We start from the raw sequence: 18,313 nt of genomic DNA, 5'->3' as shown, positions 1-18,313 counted from the left end.
CTCTTTCTTGTCATTTGGAGCTCAAGTTTGAAGGAATGCAAGGAGCAAGTTTATGAGATCGGTGCATGCATGCGGTGGGGGCATCATCTTTGGTATGAACCCACCTAAAGATCCATTTCAAGACTGCCTACCTTAGTGTTCATCATCATCACCAAGAGGAGCGCACGAGGATGAGCTAGAACGAAGAAGAGGATAGCTCCCCTCTGCCAGGTGCGGGCGCGCACGAGGGTGGTGCGGCGGCGCACCTGGGTGGCGCGGGCGCGCCATGTGCGGGCGCGCCTGCTTGGGTCCCTGTTCCATACCCATTTTCTTGCGGCCGCGCCTCTCCCTTGATGCGACCGCGCCTTCCCGGGTTTCTTTGGACGATCTAACTAACTCTTATTTTGTATCTTTCCTATATATAGTTTTTCATTCTATTTTTAGAGAGAGAATCATTAGAGGATAATTAGAATTCAATTAGAGATATTTTAGAGAGAGAAATTCTAGGTTTTTAGTGAGAGAATTTCGTGGTGGATGGTTGATTATTGAAGATTTCTACATTTTCTTTGATCTTTGATCAAGTTTGTAAGGATTCCTTTTCTTTAATTCAATCTATAGTTTGATCTTTAATTTGATTTCATTTGTTTTGTTGATTGTTCTAGTTTGATTGAAATTTGATTGATTTGTGATTGATTTTAGCTTGTTTGATATGATCATGATGAATTTGTTGCTTAGTGCTATTTTGATCTTAATTTCAATTTCTAGTGAGTAGATTTCTTGATAGTGTAATGGTGAAGCATGTATGAGTAATGGATTAATGCTAATTGGGGAAAATTGATGGAGTTGATGATGTGATTAAATTTGGTTGATGATCATGTGCATGTGTGTGATTAATTAAAGAGTAGCTAACTTTGATTGTTGCACTAGATTGCATTGTAAGTTCACATTGATACGAACAATTGATTTGTGGCTTGCATTTAACGATTGAGGTGTCTTGTGACGTTCCTAGCTAGAGTTTATCGTAGTTGACGTTAGTTAGACCTCTAAGAAAATAGCTTGATATGCTCTTTTGGTTGCATGATTGGTTTTCCCTCTCATCGTTCGACTTAGTCACTTTGACCTCCCAATTAATTGAATCCGTTACGATTTCATGTGGATCCTAGCCCTAGTGTTTTATATACTTGATTTAAACTTGTTTGTTTAGTCATCCTTGTCCTAGCATTCACACCCTACCATTCTATTTCGGAATAGCTTGACCATTGACAATAGATAATTGCCCTCCATTCTTTAGTGGTTCGACCCTCAACTTTCCATTATACTTGTGTAAGGGTGTGTTGAGAGATTATAAATTATGTTTAACCTAGGGTAGAATTAGTTTCAACAACCTAGTTCCAACCCCTCGTCAAAATGGCGCCGTTGCCGGCGAATGGTGTTGTGATTGTGTATTGTTGTTGAGTCTATTCCATCTTATTCAAAAACACAAAAGATTTTTCTTCTTTCTTTTAGGCTACACTTGTAGCTGCATTACTAACAATTTTCTTTGAGTTTTTTCATGCATAGTAGAACTCGTGATAGGTCCTTAGTTCCTTTGGATCCGGAAATTGAAAGAGCTATTTCACGAAAAAGGATAGCCAATTGATCTTTGAGCCTAAGTTCCTCAAGTGAAGAAGAGTTTGAGGAAGAAGAAGAGCAAGGCATGGGAGAGAATCCAAGAGTAGCTTTGAAGGAGTTGGGAATTCCCGGTGCTTATAGGTTTGAGAGCGGTATTGCTCCACCTACAACCCCGGCGAACGATTTTGAAATAAGACCGGTCATGATTACTTTGATAGAACAGAGGCAATTTAGTGGAGCCAAGAATGAGATCCCATTGAATCACCTAAAGGAATTTAAGAAGTATTGTAATACAATTAAGAGTTCATCCGGCTAAAGTTGTTTCCCTTTTCTCTTAATGGTCGTGCCTTAGAGTGGTTAGATAAGGAGGTTAAGCCGTATTCCCTTAAGACGTGGGATGAAGTCACAAAAGCTTTCTTGTCTCGCTTTTACCCACAAAAGAAGACGACAGAGGCTAGGGCTATGATCCAAGGATTCAAACAAAGGCCTAATGAGAATCTCTATGAAGCATGGGAGAGGTATAAGGAGTACCAAATAGAATGCCCACATCATGGAATTCCTACGTATCAAGTGATTCAAATTTTCAATGGGGGCTTAAGTACCCAAGGCAATTCATGCCTTGATGGGGGAGCCGGAGGTCCTATAATGAATAGGACGAAAGAAGAGGTAGTTGACATCATTGAGGATGTGGTGAGATACTATAGAGATTGGCAAGAAGAAGAGAGGGAGTCTACGAGCAAGAGTGGCTCGACGGTTTATTCGGTGGACCACCTCAACGCAATTAACAATTTGTCCTCCAAAATTTCAAATCTAGGGAAGGAAATGACATAGATCAAAGCAAAGCTTGAGAGTGCTTCTACGAATTCATTGAGTCTTCCCTCCCAATCCAAAGGGAGAGTTACATTTTCTAACTCTACTCCTTCTACTTCCAATAACGTGCCAAGTGGTTGTCTATTTTGTGATGCTTGTGAATCTTATGATCATGATTCTTCCATGTGTTCTCAAACTTTTGTTGATGGATGTGATGATGTTGAAAATAATGAATGTGAACATGTGAACTTTGTGTCTAATGCCAATGTTGGTCAAAGGTTTGATGGACCTAGGAATTTTGGCAATAGGAATTCTCACCCCATAGGTGGTTTCGATAACTACAACAATGGAGGCTATAGGAACCAAGGAAACCAAGGTTTCTGAGGTAACTAAAACAACCAAGGTTATAGTAATCAAAACCCAAGCCATGGGTATGGAAACCAAAGTCAATCTCAAGGCTTTGGTAGCCATTACCATAATGGTGGTAATAGTCAAGGCCGAGGCAATTGGAACAACAACAAAAATCGGGGAAGTTTTGAAAATAACAACCAAAGGGGACCCCCACCCGGTTTTGCTCCAAAGCCTCAAGCCAATGGTGAAAATTCTTATTCCTAACCATCATCGTTTAAGACAAATTTGGAAGAAATGATTGATAACCAAACCAAGATCATAAACACCTATATGACGGTGAGTGACAAGAAATTTAATGAGATGATGACTCATAACAAAATGCTTGAGACACAAACCGAACAAGCCAACACTTTAAAGGATTGTGCTAGCCCATCCTCTTTGCCTTCTCAAGGAGTGGAACCTAAGAAACCCGTATATTCCATCACCACTAGGAGTGGGAGAGTTCTTGATGAGGGAGTTTCAAGGTCCATTGAGGAGGATAAGGTGATGAGTGATTTGAGAGAGGAGAATGAGAAGGGTGTGTCTAAGAGTGTGAGTTATGAGGAAGTGCAAGAGAAAAAGAAGAATGTTGAAAAAGAGCATGAGGAAGTGAGGATACCTGATCTACCATACCCACAAAAATTCTTGAGGCATAAAATGGATGAGCAATTTAAGAAGTTTCTTGACATGCTCAAGGAAGTCCACCTTTCTATTCCCTTCACCGATGCAATTACCCAAATGCCTAGGTACTCTAAGTTCCTTAAGGAGATTTTGGATGGGGAGAGAGAGTGCAACGAGGTTGACTCGGTTGAAGTTGGGAAGTGTTTTAGTGCCCTCATTCATAAGGAGTTGCCCGAAAAGATGGAGGATCCGGGTAATATCTCTATTCCATGTAAGATCAAGGAAATGATGTTTGATAATGCTCTTTGTGATCTTGGTGCTAGTGTTAGTATCACGCCTTATTCCATTTTCAAGAAACTCAAGCTAGGTAAGCTCCTTCAATCCAATATAACCCTTCAATTGGCCGATCGATCTATTAAGTTTCCAAAGGGGAGAGTTGAGGATGTTCCTCTTAAGATAGGAGAGCTCACTATTCCCGTTGATTTCATTGTGCTTGAGATTGCGGAAGATGACCATATCCCTATAATTTTAGGAAGACCTTTCTTAGCCACTTCGGGAGCCTTAATAGATGTGAAAGGAGGCCGTATTACCTTGAGAGTTGGTAAGAAAGAGGAAAGTTTTGAGTTGAAACCAATGCATGAGTCTTTGTCTCTTGTGCAAGGAATTATGTGTGTTAGTGCCCCTCTCTCTATTGATAATGTATATGATTGATTCTTCAATTAACGATGTTCTTGAGAATTGTAATGATGTTCTTTCAAGTTTTGATAACAAGAAGGTTAGTGAAGAGAAAATTATGATTCCCAAGCTTATGGACGAGGATGAAGTTGACATTCCTCATTGGTTTGAACTCTATCCTTAAGATGAAGGTGATGTTTCTATGAGTATGGATGGTGAGGAACCATCCACACTGAACAACAAAACAAATAAAAAAGCTCATGATTCTAAGAAGTCTCAGAAAGAGAAAGAAGTTATGGAAAGAAAAGTTTGCATTTGAAAAGTCTTTGAATGAAGTTTCATCAAGCAACAACGAGAGGTTGCTTGAAGTTGAGGAAAAATTTGCTCTTTCCGCTACCTTGAAGAAGGTGGTGTTCTTTGACCCTCCATGCTTTGGAGGAAGGGTCGAGCTTAGGACCATAAGCAAGCTCTTATCGGGAGGCAACCCAGAGATTTCTAATTTTTCTTTTTGATTATGAATTTTTTTCTTATTTTTCCTTCTTTTAGTTCTTTTCTTTCACTTTTCTACTTGTTTAATTTGGATTTGTAGGTTGCTTTCTTGGGATTGGATTTCATCAAGTGAGCATGAGCAATGAGAAGGTGTTTTGCGATTTTTGATGTGATTATATTCGATATCATCGAAATTTGAGGTAAAAGGGTAAGAATTTTAGTGAGGTAAGATAGGGAATTTTGTGCTTTAAAGTTGAAGGAAGTTTGCACTTGGTGGGTTCATGTGGTGCTACTATTAATTTGGGATTTTGAACCCACTAAAATCTTGATTTGAATCTTCCAATTTCAGTGGTTCAGTAGCCCAAATGTTGATCTTGATCGATAATCCCACCGATGAACGCACCAAGAAGTAAAAAAAAGGAAGGAATCGGGCTAGCAGAGGTGCGGGCGCGAACGTGCCTGGTGCGGCCGTGCCATGGCCTGGTGCAGGCGCAACCCTGGCCGTGCCCCCCCATTTATCTTTTCCTTCTTCCTTTCTTCTTTCATTTCCCCTTATTCCTCCTTCATACCTTCGACCCCCATCACCCTCAAACCCTCAAAACCGCACCATATACTTCAACAACTCATCAAATTTCAACCCAAATCACTTAAATTTTCACTCCAAATTCACTAAAACCTTCTACATTTTCATCTAATTCATCAAATTCATACTATTTTCACCAAATTAAACCTCCAATCTCTCTCCTCCATACTTGGGTATAATTTGGGGTTTTTCAATTTGGTGGAAATTGGTGGCTAAAAGTGGTTCAATTTTGCTTCATATATGGTATGATCATCTTCTCTAGCTTTTAATTGCTTAATTATGTCATATATTTGCAAGTTTTGATTTATTCATGAGCATGAATAATAGTAGTTTCAACTTTGATGATTTTGATGATTGATATTGGTTTTAGGATGATTATTTGAGTTGTTTGTTGTTTGATTTCACCTTACATTGTGTTGTTTGTTGATTTTGTAGCATTTGTGAGCAAATTTGTTGAGAAATTTGGAATTAGAATTTTGGTAGTTTGGGTAGTAAGGTGATATTGTGGTATTGTTGGTTCTTCTTGTGTTTGGTGTTGTTTGGTAATTTGGATTGGAATTGTGATTGGTGAACATTGAAGTTCTTGGTTTGTGATTTTGCGGATTGTTGTTGGGAATTTTGTGTTTGGTTTTTGTGATCCTTACACTCGAAGTTCATCATGTCGAAAGTCCTCAAAAACCTAGTCAAGAAACGCAAAACAAACACTTCCATTGATGAACCTACCCCAAACACATCCACCTCCCAAACACGCAAACCTACTCCACCACCCAAAAGAAAAATCCACGATCAAATCCAAAAGAACCGATATTACCAATTAAAGGAACACCGCTCCCTCAAGCAAATGATTATACCATATATGAAGCAAGATTGAGCCCATTTAAGCCACCAATTTCAAGCAAATTCAAAAACCCCAAATTTTACCCAAACATGGAGGAGAGAGATTAAGGGTTTAATTTGGTGAAATAGTATGTTTTTTATGATTTAGATGAAAATGTAGATGATTTTGATGAATTTGGAGTGAAGATTTGTGGAAAATTGATGAAAATTGACGATGAAGAGGAGGGTTTGAGGGCGGTTATGGGGGATGAGGGTGATGGGGGTCGATGCAAGTAAGAGGAAGTATGGGGAAATGAGGAAAAGAAAGAAGGAAAGAAAAAGGAGGAAGGGGGCTACGGCTGGGCTGGTGCGCCCGCACTAGCATGGTGCGCGGCCGCACTAGGTGCGTGCGCGCCCACACCTGGCAGCCACCTCTTCTTCTTCTCTTTTTTTTTTTTTAATTTTCTAAGTTCTTGGTGCGTTCTATGGTGGGTACATGAATTATGATGGTGATAAACACCAACATAGGCAGTAGCAAAATCCAATTTTAGTGAGTTCAAAGCTAGAAATTCTTGAACCCACCATAAGAACCCACCAAGCACAAACTTCCTTCAACTTTAAGCATAAAATCCCTAACTTACCTCACTAAAATTCTTTCCCCGTTTACCTCAAATTTCGATAAAATCGAACATAATCATATCAAATACCGCAAAACACCTTCTCATTCTTCATGCTCACTTGGTGAAATCCAATCCGAAAATGCGTCCTACAAATCCAATCAAGTAGAAAAGTAAGAGAAAAGAAAAGGAAATAAAAGAGGGAAAAATAAGAAAAATTCAAAATTAAAAAGAAAAGTTAGAAACTCCGGGTTGCCTCCCGGGAAGCGCATGCTTAAGGTCCTAAGCTCGACACTTTCTCCAAATCACGGAGGGTCAAAGAACACCACCTTCTTCAAGGTAGCGGAAAAAGCAAAATCCTCTTTAATCTTTAGCAACCTTTCATTGTTTCTTGGCGAAACTTCCTTCAAAGACTTCTCAATTGCAAATTTTTCTTATCTTAACTTCTTTCTCTTTCTCAACTTCTTGAAATCACGAGCCTTCTTCTTTGGCTTGTTGCTCAATGTAGATGGATCCTCAACATCCATAATCATAGAAACATCCCCTTCATCTTGAGGAAAGAGCTTAAACCAACTTGGAATCTCAACTTCCTCCTCGTCTACAAGCTTGGGAATCATCATTTTATCTTCACTAACCTTCATGCTATCAAAACTTGAAAGAACATCATTAAAATTCTCAAGAACATCGTTAGTTGAAGAGTCAATCATACACACATTATCAATAGAACGAGGGGAATTAGCACACACAATTCCTTGCACAAGAGACAAAGACTCATGCATTGGTTTCAACTTAAAGCTTTCCTCCTTCTTACCAACTCTCAAGGTAATATGGCCTCCTTTCACATCTATCAAAGCTCCCGAAGTGGCTAAGAAAGGTCTTCCTAGAATGATATGAATATGTTCATCTTCCTCAATTTCTAGCACAATGAAATCAACGGGAATAGTGAACTCTCCTATCTTGAAAGGAACATCCTCAACTATCCCCTTAGGAAACTTAATAGATCGATCGGCCAATTGAAGGGTTATATTGGATGGAAGAAGCTCACCTAGCTTGAGTTTCTTGAAGACCGAATAAGGCATGATACTTACACTAGCACCAAGATCGCAAATAGCATTTTCAAACATCATTTCTTTGATTTTGCATGGAACAAAGAAATTCCCCGGATCTTCCATATTTTTGGGCAACTCCCTATGAATGAGGGCACTAAACACTTTCCAACTTCAACCGAGTCAACCTCATTGCACTCTCTCTTCCCATCTAGAATCTCCTTGAGGAACTTAGAGTACCTAGGCATTTGGGGGATAGCATCGGTAAAGGGAATAGAAAAATGAACTTCCTTGAGCATCTCAAGAAACTTACCAAATTGCTCATCCATTTTGTGCCTCAAGAACTTTTGTGGATATGGTAGATTGGGTATCCTCACTTCCTCACGCTCTTTCTCATCATCCTTGTTTTTCTCTTGCTCATCCTCACAACTAACACTTTTGGACACACCCTTCTCATCTTTCTCTCTCAAAACTCTCCTCTCCTCATCCTCCTCAATGAACCTAGAAACACCCTCATTAAGAACTCTCCCACTCCTAGTGGTGACGAAATACACGGGTTTCTTGGGTTCCACTCCTTGAGAAGGCAAAGAGTAAGGACTAGCATAATCCTTAAGAGTGTTTGCAAGTTGGGTTATTTGTGTCTCAAGCATTTTGTTATGAGTCATCATCTCATTAAATTTCTTGTCACCCACCGCCATATAGGTGTTAATGATCTTGGTTTGATTATCAATCAACTATTCCAAATTTGACTTAAATGATGATGGTTGGGAATAAGAATTTTCACCATTGGCTTGGGGCTTTGGAGCAAAATCGGGAGGGGGTCCCCTTTGGTTGTTGTTTTGAAAATTTCCCCGACTTTGGTTATTGTTCCCATTCCCTCGGCCTTGACTATTGCCACCATTATGGTAATGGTTACCAAAGCCTTGAGATTGACCTTGATTTCCATACCCATGGCTTGAGTTTTGATTACTATAACCTTGGTTGTTATAGTTCCCTCGGAAACCTTGGTTTCCTTGGTTCCTATAGCCTTCATTGTTATAACTATCGAAACCACCTTGAGGGTGAGAATTCCTATTGCCAAAATTCTTAGGTCCATCAAACCTTTGACCACCATTAGCATTAGACACAAAGTTCACATGTTCACATTCATTGTTTTCAACATCATCACATCCATCAACAAAAGCTTGTGAACACATGGAAGAATCATGATCATAAGATCCACAAGAATCACAAAATAGACATCCACTTGGCATCTTATTGGAAGTAGAAGGAGAAGAGTTAGAAATTGTACCTCTCCTTTGGGTTGGGAGGGAAGACTCAAAGAATTCGAAGAAACACTCTCAAGCTTCGCTTTGATCGATGTCATCTCTTTCCCTAGATTTGAAATTTGGGATGACAAGTTGTTAATTGCGTTGAGATGATCCACGGAATAAACCGTTGAGCCACTCTTACTTGTAGACTCTCTCTCTCTCCTTCTTGCCAATCTCGATAGTATGTCACAACATCCTCAATTATGTCAACTACCTCTTCTTCCGTCCTATTCATTATAGGACCACCGGCTCCTCCATCTAGGCATGACTTGCCTTGAGCACTCAAACCTCCATAGAAAATTTGTATCACTTGATAGGTAGGAATCCCATGATGTGGACACTCTCTTTGGTACTCCTTGTATCTCTCTCATGCTTCATAGAGATTCTCATTAGGTCTTTTCTTGAATCCTTGGATCAATGCCCTAGACTCCGCCGTCTTCTTTTGAGGGTAAAAGCGAGACAAGAAAGCTCTAGTGACATCATCCCATGTTCTAAGAGAATTTGGCTTAACCTCTTTATCCAACCACTCCAAAGCACAACCAATAAGAGAAAAGGGAAAAAACTTTAGCCGAATGAACTCTTTAGAAATGTCGTTCACCTTAATGGTATTATAATACTTCTCTAATTCCTTTAGGTGATTAAACGGGCTCTCACTCTTGGCTCCACTAAATTGTCTCCCTTCTATCAAAGTGATCATGGCCGGTCTTATCTCAAAATCGTTCGCCGGTGTTGTAGGTGGAGCAATGCCACTCTCAAACCTATAAGCATCGGGAATTCCCAACTCCTCCAAAGCTACTCTTGGAATCTCTCCCATGCCTTTCTCTTGCTCTTCTTCCTCAAACTCTTCTTCACTTGAGGAACTTAGGCTCAAAGATCGATTGGCTATCCTTCTTCGTGAAAGAGTTCTTTCAATTTTCGGATCCAAAGGAACTAAGGGCCTATCTCGAGTCCTACTATGCATGCAAAACCTCAAAAGAAATTGTTAGTAACACGGCTACAAGTGTAGCCTAAAAGAAAGAAATAAAATCTTTTTGTCTTTTTGATATATATGGAATACACTCAACAACTATACACAATCACGACACCAGTCCCCAGCAATGGCGCTATTTTGACGAGGGTCGAAGCTAGATCGTTGGGGCTAACCCCTTCCCAAGGTCAAACAAAATTTATAAACACTTAACCAACCCTATACTAGTATATGGTAAGTCAAGGGTCGAACCCAAAGGAATGGTGGGCTATTGTCTATCGTCTATAGTCAAGCTATTCCGAAGTCTATAGGTAGGGTTGTGAACTCTAAACTAGGACAAACACGACAAATAAACTTGAAGAAATCAAATGTAATAAGCACTAGGGATAGGATCCACATGCATTCATAATGGAATTGACTAATTAGGAGGTCAAATTGGCTAAGTCAAACTATGTGAGGGAAGACCAATCATGCAACCAATAGAGCATATCAAGCTATTATCCTAGAGGTCTAACTAGCGTCAACTACGATAAACTCTAGCTAGGAAACATCACAAGACACCTCAATCGTGTAAATGCAAGCCACAAATCAATGGTCCGTATCAATGTGAACTTACAATGCAATCTAGTGCAACAAGCAAAGTTGGTCAATCTTTAATCAATCACACACATGCACATGATCATCAACCAAATTTAATCACACTATCAAATCCATCAATTATCCCCAATTAGCACTAATCCATTACTCATACATGCTTCACCATTGCCCTAGCAAGTAATCTACTCACAAATCATGGTATTTAAGATCAAAACAAAACTAATAAACACACTCATCATGATCATATTAAGCAATCTAAAATCAATACAAAAATCAATCAAACTTCAATCAAATATCAATCAAACTAAAACAATTAACCAAGCATATGAAAAGAAATGAAATCAACTAAAACCAAACTATAGATTGAATCAAAGAAGAGTAATCCTTACAATACTTGATCAAAGATCAAATGGAAATGAAGAAATCTTGAATCATCAACAATTAACCATGAATTTCTCTCTCTAAAATCTAGAGTTTCTCTCTCTAAAATATGATCTCAAAAGTTCTCTAATTACTTCTCAATTGATTCTCTCTCTAAAAATAGAAGGAAATACTATATATAGGATAAATACAAAAGAAGAGTTGGTTAGATCGTCCAAAAAGAGACCCCGGGAGGTGCGGACGCACAAAAAAGGGTACGGAAACAGGGATCAAGGCAGGTGCGGCCGCACATAGCTGATGTGCGGCCGCACCAACCAGGTGCGCGGCCGCACCCTGCTCGTGCGTGCCCGCACCTGGAAGCAGCACTCATCTCCCCTTCTTCGTCCTAGCTCAACCTCGTGCGCTCGTCTTGGTGATGATGATGAACACTAAGGTAGGCAGTCTTGAAATGGATATTTTGGTGGGTTTGTGGCAAAGATGATGCCCCCACCGCATACGTGCACCGATCTCTTGACTTGCTCCTTGCGTTCCTTCAAACTTGAAGCTCCAAAAGGCGAACACGAGGCATCCAATTTGATGAGAAATGTAAGAGGAAGGCTCAGGAATCTTTGGAAACACGATCATAACCTTAAAACAAACGAAAACAAACAAATAAAAGGGAAAAAGAACAAATAAACAAAGAAATGCACAAAACAAGGAAACTAACTACGAAAAGCACAAACTAACGAAATAAAGAACAAAACTAAGAAAAATTAAGCAAAAGAGCTATAAAATAGAATGAAAATCATCCTAAAAGAGATCAATTGAGTGCCATAAATAACACTCATCATCTAGCATATCCATTGTTCTAATTCATGGCCCTCTAGATCATTTCCTCTACTTGCCTAAGCAAGGGTTCTTGTCCTATTTGTGGAGGTTAACCTTGCATTGGTCCATTAAGTTGAGCCGATGTATCTTGCATATTAAAAGAACTATGTTGGTTTTCTTGAGGATTGTGGAAACCCTTATATCCAGCACCTATTCCACCTAAGCTATTAGGATTAGGTTGAGCCATAGCTGGATATCTTTCTCCATACGAGCCCCTAGCCTGATCCTGATTCCACGAAACATTGTGTACGGTGGATAGAATTTGAATATTCATATGGGTATTGGCTATAATTCCTAGGAAAATATGTTAATTACTACCTCATAAAAGGTTCTTTGTGAATTACTACCCTAGAAAAGTTATTAATTACTACCCCTAAAACTGATTAATTCTAGTGATTGCTACCCTTTCCTAATCAGGCGATTTAATTAGTTGCTTTGTAACCTTAATTAATTAATTAAACTATAGAACCATCTCCAGGTCACCATTGCACCACCTCCGGCCACCCTCCAACCACTACCGAACCTACCTCCTCTAACTCCCCACCATGAAAACACCCCTTTCTTGGTCCCAACCCTAAAACCACCATCTACCCATCCTTAAACCACCTCCCTTTCACGATATCCACCCTCCCATTCACGGCGGCCCTTACCCCCTAGCCTTCGCCGAAAAACCTTTCTCGGCCTTCCCTAATCTGCCTCCACCCCCTTTCCCCCTAATCACCACCCTAAATCCCTAGAAAAGAAAACCCTAGGGTTTCAATTTTAGGACTCTAGGGTTTTAATTTTGGAACCTTAGGGTGGTGATTAAGGGGGGCCCAGTAGGGTTCTCTGGCAAGGGGGAAGGGGTTAGGGCTGCTAGCAAGTAAGGAGGAGGGATTTTTCGAGGGTAGAAGGGATGGTTGGGGTTTAGAGGTGGTGCAATGGGTGGTTTAGTGGTGGGGTGGATGCTGGGGCAGAGGTAGGCTGCTTAGCAGCTTGTTGGCAAGCGAATGATGGGGTAAGGGGGCTGTCGGAGATGGTAGGGATGGGGTAAGAGGGTTGTCGGAGGTGGTGTAGTGGTGGTTTGGAGGTGGTATTAGGGTTTATTTAATTAATCATGGCTTAAAAACAACTGATTAATTAATTAATTTATTAAAAGCCTAAATGATGTGTGGCTTGTGGAGGTTTAGGACACTTTGAGAATTATTGTCATATTAAGAAGATGAAGAAAGTTTGGAGACCTAAGGTGGTGCAAGGGGTATCTAAGGAGGTTCCAGAGTTGGAGAAGACTTCAGAAAATGTCTTAAAAACTAGGGATCCTATTTTTGTTACTACAGGCAGTAAATAAGTGAGTCCTATTAGGCAGCCTGATTAGAATGGGGGGGTGGAAGTTAGGAATGCTTTTGAATCCCTTGCTAATGATGATGCTTTGGTCATGTTTGAGATGTTCCTATTGTTAAGGAATCTTTAAGTGATGATGCTGCTCCTAAAAAGGGGTATGTATAAAGCTATGGTGTGGAATATTAGGGGCTTAAATAGCCCTAATAAGCAAATGAGATCAAGAATTATTTGCTTCAAAATAATATTGGCTTATGTTTCCTATGGGAGACTAAAGTGAGTGCCAAGAATTTTCCTGCTGTTTATCAGAGAATGTTGTCTGGTTGGTGTGTGACTACAAATTTATTCAAGTTAAGGGTGGTAATTTTGGTTGCTTGGTTGCAAGATTTATTCAGTGTGAATATTGTGTTTGCTGGGCCTCAGATCATTCATACAAAGGTTATCAATAAGACCTTGCAAAAGGGATTTGACTGTTCTTTTTTGTATGGTTCAAATGATGCTGATGTTAGAAAGGAACTTTGGAATCAATTAGGGTATTTTGCTAGTATATGTACTGATCCATGGATTGTCACTGGAGATTTCAGCTGTCCTCTAAATGCTGATGATAGAATAGGAAGACAAATAAGTTTTGGAGAGATGAGACCTTTTAAGGATTCTGTGGAATCTTGTGGCTTGCAAGATATGATTCAAGTGAGTGCCAAGTTCACCTGGACAAACAAGCATCAGGGAGATGCTAGAGTTTATAGTAAGATAGACAGGACTTTGATAAACTCTAAGTGGTTTACAGATTTTCCTGGGTCTTATGTTCATTATAATCTTGAGCTTTGGTTTGATAATTGCCTAGCTATTATTTTGTTTGAGGAGCAGGTAAGGTCTGGGCCTAAACCTTTCAAATTCTTTGATATGTGGGATAGCAATCTTGCATTTGATGAATTGGTTAGAGATGCTTGGAGTTTTAGAGTGTTTGGGAAGAGAATGTTTCAAGATGTAAAAAAGTTAAAACAAGTGAAAGCTGCTCTTAAAGGTTTGAATAAAAGTGAATCTTCTGAGGTGGGAGCCAGGTTTATAGCAGTGAAGGATGAGTTGATTGACATTCAGAAAGCAGATTATGAGTAATTACAGTGACCATAGTTTGCAAGAGAAGGAATCAGAGGTTCTTACTAGGTTTCATACTTTAAGGAAAGATTCATTTTCCTTCTTACATCAGAAAAGTAAGATTTCTTGGTTAAAAGTGGGTGATGAAAATACAAATTACTTTCATAGAAGCTTGAAAATTAATGCCTACAGAAAGAGAGTGGTGGCTATTTCTAACATGAATGGGAATTGGTGTCATTCTACAGATGATATTCATAATGCTTTTGTGGAGTATTATCAATGGTTATTAGGGACTGAGCATGTGTGTTCAGTTAAAGTGGATCCTAGTATTATTGCTTTGGGAAAGACTGTGTCTCAAGAGCATGTTACTGCTTTGAGTGCTCCTTTTTCTAAAGAAGAAATAAGGAAGGCTATGTATGGGATTCTAGGGATCAAGGCCTAGGCCCTGATGGGTTTAACAACACTTTTTAGAAGCTTACTTGGAGTGTGGTGGGGATGATATTTGTGAAGCTGTCCAGGAGTTTTTTTATTCTGGGAAGTTGTTGAAGGAGACTAACTATACAAATTTGGTATTTCTTCCAAAATGTGATCAGCTAGTCTTTGTAACTAATTTTAGGCCAATAGCTTATTGTAATGTCCTGTATAAGGTCATTAAAAAGCTGTTATGTTCTAGGTTGAAAAAGGTACTACCTGATATTATTTCTTTAAATCAGTCAGGTTTTGTAGTTGGGAGAAGAATATGTCACAACATTTGCATCGTGCAAGACTTGATAGGGAGATATAATAGGAAAAGCTCTCCTCCTGGGTGTATGTTCAAAGTAGATATCAAGAAAGCTTATGACTCTATTAGTTGGAGTTTTCTGGAAGATATGTTGCATGCCCTTAATTTCCCTAATTACTTTGTAAGATTAATCATGGAGAGTGTTACTTCTCCTACTTTTTCTCTGGTGGTTAATGGTGAAGTTAAAGGTTTTTTCCCTGGAAAATGGGGCCTGAGACAGGGTGATCCCTTATCTCCTCTTTTGTTTGTGATTTGTATGGAGTACTTATTAAGAATCTTTCAAGGAATTGGGGGTATACAGGACTTCAATTTTCATCCTAGGTGTAAAGGGGTGAGATTAAATCATCTGGTTTTTTTTTTGCAGATGATCTTATTGTCATGAGTAATGGGGATGGGAGATCTGCTTCTTTGATTATAAGAGAATTGGCCACTTTTTCTCCTACCTTGGGTTTAGTTGCTAATGGTGGAAAATCTAATGTGTATTTTTGCATTGTACATCGGGAAGTGAAGCAAGAAATCATTGCTACTTCTTGATTTTATGGAGGTTCCTTCCTTTTTAATTATTTGGGGGTTAAGATCAATGCAAAAAAGTTGACTCAGGATGAGTGTCAGGTTCTTATTAGTAAGATAGTTGCTAAGATTAGAACATGGGGAGGGAGAACTCTGTCTTATGCAGCTAGAGGGGTGTCGGTTAACTCTGTTCTGTTGTCTATGCAAAAATATTGGGCTAATATCTTTTGGTTACCTAAGAAAGTTATAAAAGGGGTCATGGCAGTATGTAGATATTTCTTGTGGGATAGGAAAGCTGTGTATAGCAGAGCCCCTCATATTGCTTGGGATATTGTATGTAGACCAAAGAATCAGTGTGGTTTAGGAATTCCTGATTGTGATATCTAAAACATAGCTGCTATTGGTAAATATGTATGGGACATTGCCAATAAGAATGACAGTTTGTGGCTTATGGGTGAACCATCATTATGTGAAGGGTAGGAACTGGAAAAGGCTTATTTGCCCTGCTCAGGCTAGTTGACAATGGAAGCAAGTATAGAAAGTCAACAAGAAAATAAAGGATGGTTTCTCAGGTAATACATGGAAGCACAATGTTGCTGGTTACACTGTTTTAAGTGCTTACAGATGGCTTCAGAGTTCTTATCCTGAGGTGAATTGGTGTAATTGGGTTTGGAACAGATTTAACATTAATTTCCAAATATGGTTTTATTCTCTGGATGGCTTTGTGGGGAAGGCTTAGAACAAGAAAGAAACTGATCCTGTTTGGTTGTGTTGATGATGATCTGTGTCCTTTGTGTGACAGTGCTGCTGAAACTATAGAGCATTTGTTTTTCGAATGTGATTATTGAAGGAATTATGTCTTCGATAAATGCAATTACTAGATATATCAAGGATCACTATTATGGAGATAATAAGTTCATTCTTTTGGATCGTCATTGTTTGGTGCTAGATATGACAAATGATCTTTGATCTAGTGAAATAGACCAAAGCCCAATAGAATGGATCCTATGAGGTCACACAACAAGGGTATTGGGTTAAAAAAGAAAGAGGCTCATTAATGGGCCTCATGAGATTATGACATACCATGCAGAGTGTTGGGCTAGAGTAGTTTGTTTAGGATAAGGTGTTTGGGCTTGACATTAACTCTTATTTAGAGATATGGTCTATAAATAAGATCCATGCCTAGGGTTGTAGTAATTCATAATTAACTTACTGTAAATTTGACATCAAGGCAACCATGTTCCAAAAACCCTAAACACTCTCCTCACCTCACGACCCTCCCCTCTCCTCTCATGTCCGTACGTCTGGCGCCCCCTTGTGGTGGCTCGTGGTGTTCGTCGTGGTGGTTCGTGGTTAGTTTGTGTCTCTCTTCTCCATTGAAGGTTGATTGAAGCGTTCAATCACGACTAACTAGCATTAGTGGAGGTTTTACTTGTGCCCGTTGACCAAGTAGAGGAATCACGCTTGAGGTTTTTTATCTCCTATTGTTCTTGCTCGATCGCACGTGGAATCACATTTCAAAGGTATAATTATTTGTTCTTTATGTGTTATGCAATGATCCTTGGTTTAGGTGCTTTATGAATATGATTCATGTTTATGCCGCTATTAGTACCTATAAACTCCTATAGTGGTATCAGTAAGCCTATTGCATCCACGCATATTGACAATAATTCTTTGATAATCCACAATTTTAATTCAATTAGGAGGGAGAATAATTAACTTATATATGGGTCATTTATTATATTTAATGTGATTTAACTCTTGGAATTGATTAAATGTGATTTAAATCGCTCAAAATAGCCATAAAAAGGATTGAATTTTGCCCTATTGAATTCGAATTTTTTCAAACCCTAACCCTAATTTTTCGAAAATTTCGAACCTTTAATAAGCCCTAAAATTTGATTTTTGTGCTTGTTTTTAGTACATTTTAAATATGCTACATGATTTTAATACCATTTATTTCATGTATAAATTATAAATTTTGCATGATCAATGATTTAATTTAAGAGTTAAATTAAATTGGGTATTATATTTCATGAGGAACCCTAGTTTTAAAATTAGATTGTGAATTTAATTTTAATAGGATTAATTAGCATAAAAGTTATGTTTTAATTTATCATGGACCACACTAATTTAAAAAAAAAAAAACGAGGATTTATAGGCGACAACCACGGCTGGGTGGCACAACCACGGTGGGTGCCGCCGATACTGGTCCAAGAGGGAGGGGAAAGGGAGGGCGATGGTCCAAAGGTGGCTAGGCAGCACCTGTGAAAGCGTTGCACGCTACTGCCGCGACTGCTATTGTGCTGTTGCTTCTTGCGGCAATGGCTGCTAACCGTAGCCAGCCACCATGGCTAGCCTAGGCTGGCCGAACGGTGGCCTACAGTTACATTAGGTGCTACTGCCACACTGCTGTCCTTGTGGCAGTGGCTACATAAAAGGCAGCCAACCATTATGGCTAGCCTCGGCTAGCCAACCACGATGGCCGGTGTGATGGTGCACGGTTTTTTTAAAAAAAATCTGTTTTTGAAAATATTTCAAGATAATTAAAAATTTTTTTTGGGACAAAATCAGTTTTATTTTGGATAAATATTGTTTATTATGGGATAAAATCAAATCTTTCAAAAGTTGTTAAGTTTGATATTATCCATATTTAAAGTATTAATTTTGATAATTATTCATAATTAAAGTAGTTAATTATGGATAAGATTTGTTAGTATATTTTGAGCATATTCCAAAAGGATAATAATTGATTTAAATATTGTGATTATCCCATAATTATTTTAGGATATAATTGATTTAAAATTTTGTGATTGGCTAGTAATTAGGATAGAATTTCCTAACTTTGTTA

General features: G+C 38.9%; 3 protein-coding genes across 3 annotated transcripts; 1 reads left to right on the top strand and 2 right to left on the bottom strand.

The window, feature by feature from the left end:
• The first annotated feature begins 3,081 nt into the window (after positions 1–3,081).
• LOC110689093 lies at positions 3,082–6,271 on the top strand. The gene is made up of 2 exons (XM_021865824.1): positions 3,082–4,012; positions 6,144–6,271. Exons 1-2 carry the CDS (start codon positions 3,082–3,084, stop codon positions 6,269–6,271), a joined length of 1,059 nt encoding a protein of 352 aa, XP_021721516.1.
• Positions 6,272–7,714: 1,443 nt separating this feature from the next.
• On the bottom strand, positions 7,715–8,335 carry LOC110689092. Its single transcript, XM_021865823.1, has one exon. It carries the CDS (start codon positions 8,333–8,335, stop codon positions 7,715–7,717), a length of 621 nt encoding a protein of 206 aa, XP_021721515.1.
• Positions 8,336–8,371: 36 nt separating this feature from the next.
• On the bottom strand, positions 8,372–8,890 carry LOC110689091 (N66 matrix protein-like). Its single transcript, XM_021865822.1, has one exon. The coding sequence runs from the start codon at positions 8,888–8,890 to the stop codon at positions 8,372–8,374; it is 519 nt and encodes a 172-aa protein (XP_021721514.1).
• Between the last annotated feature and the right edge of the window lie 9,423 nt (positions 8,891–18,313).

This window comes from Chenopodium quinoa, unplaced genomic scaffold, assembly GCF_001683475.1.
Source record: "Chenopodium quinoa cultivar QQ74 unplaced genomic scaffold, ASM168347v1, whole genome shotgun sequence".
NCBI classification, from domain to species: domain Eukaryota; kingdom Viridiplantae; phylum Streptophyta; class Magnoliopsida; order Caryophyllales; family Amaranthaceae; genus Chenopodium; species Chenopodium quinoa.
The sequence above is the reverse complement of the archived record's forward strand: the minus strand, read 5'-3'. Positions and strand labels throughout refer to the sequence as shown.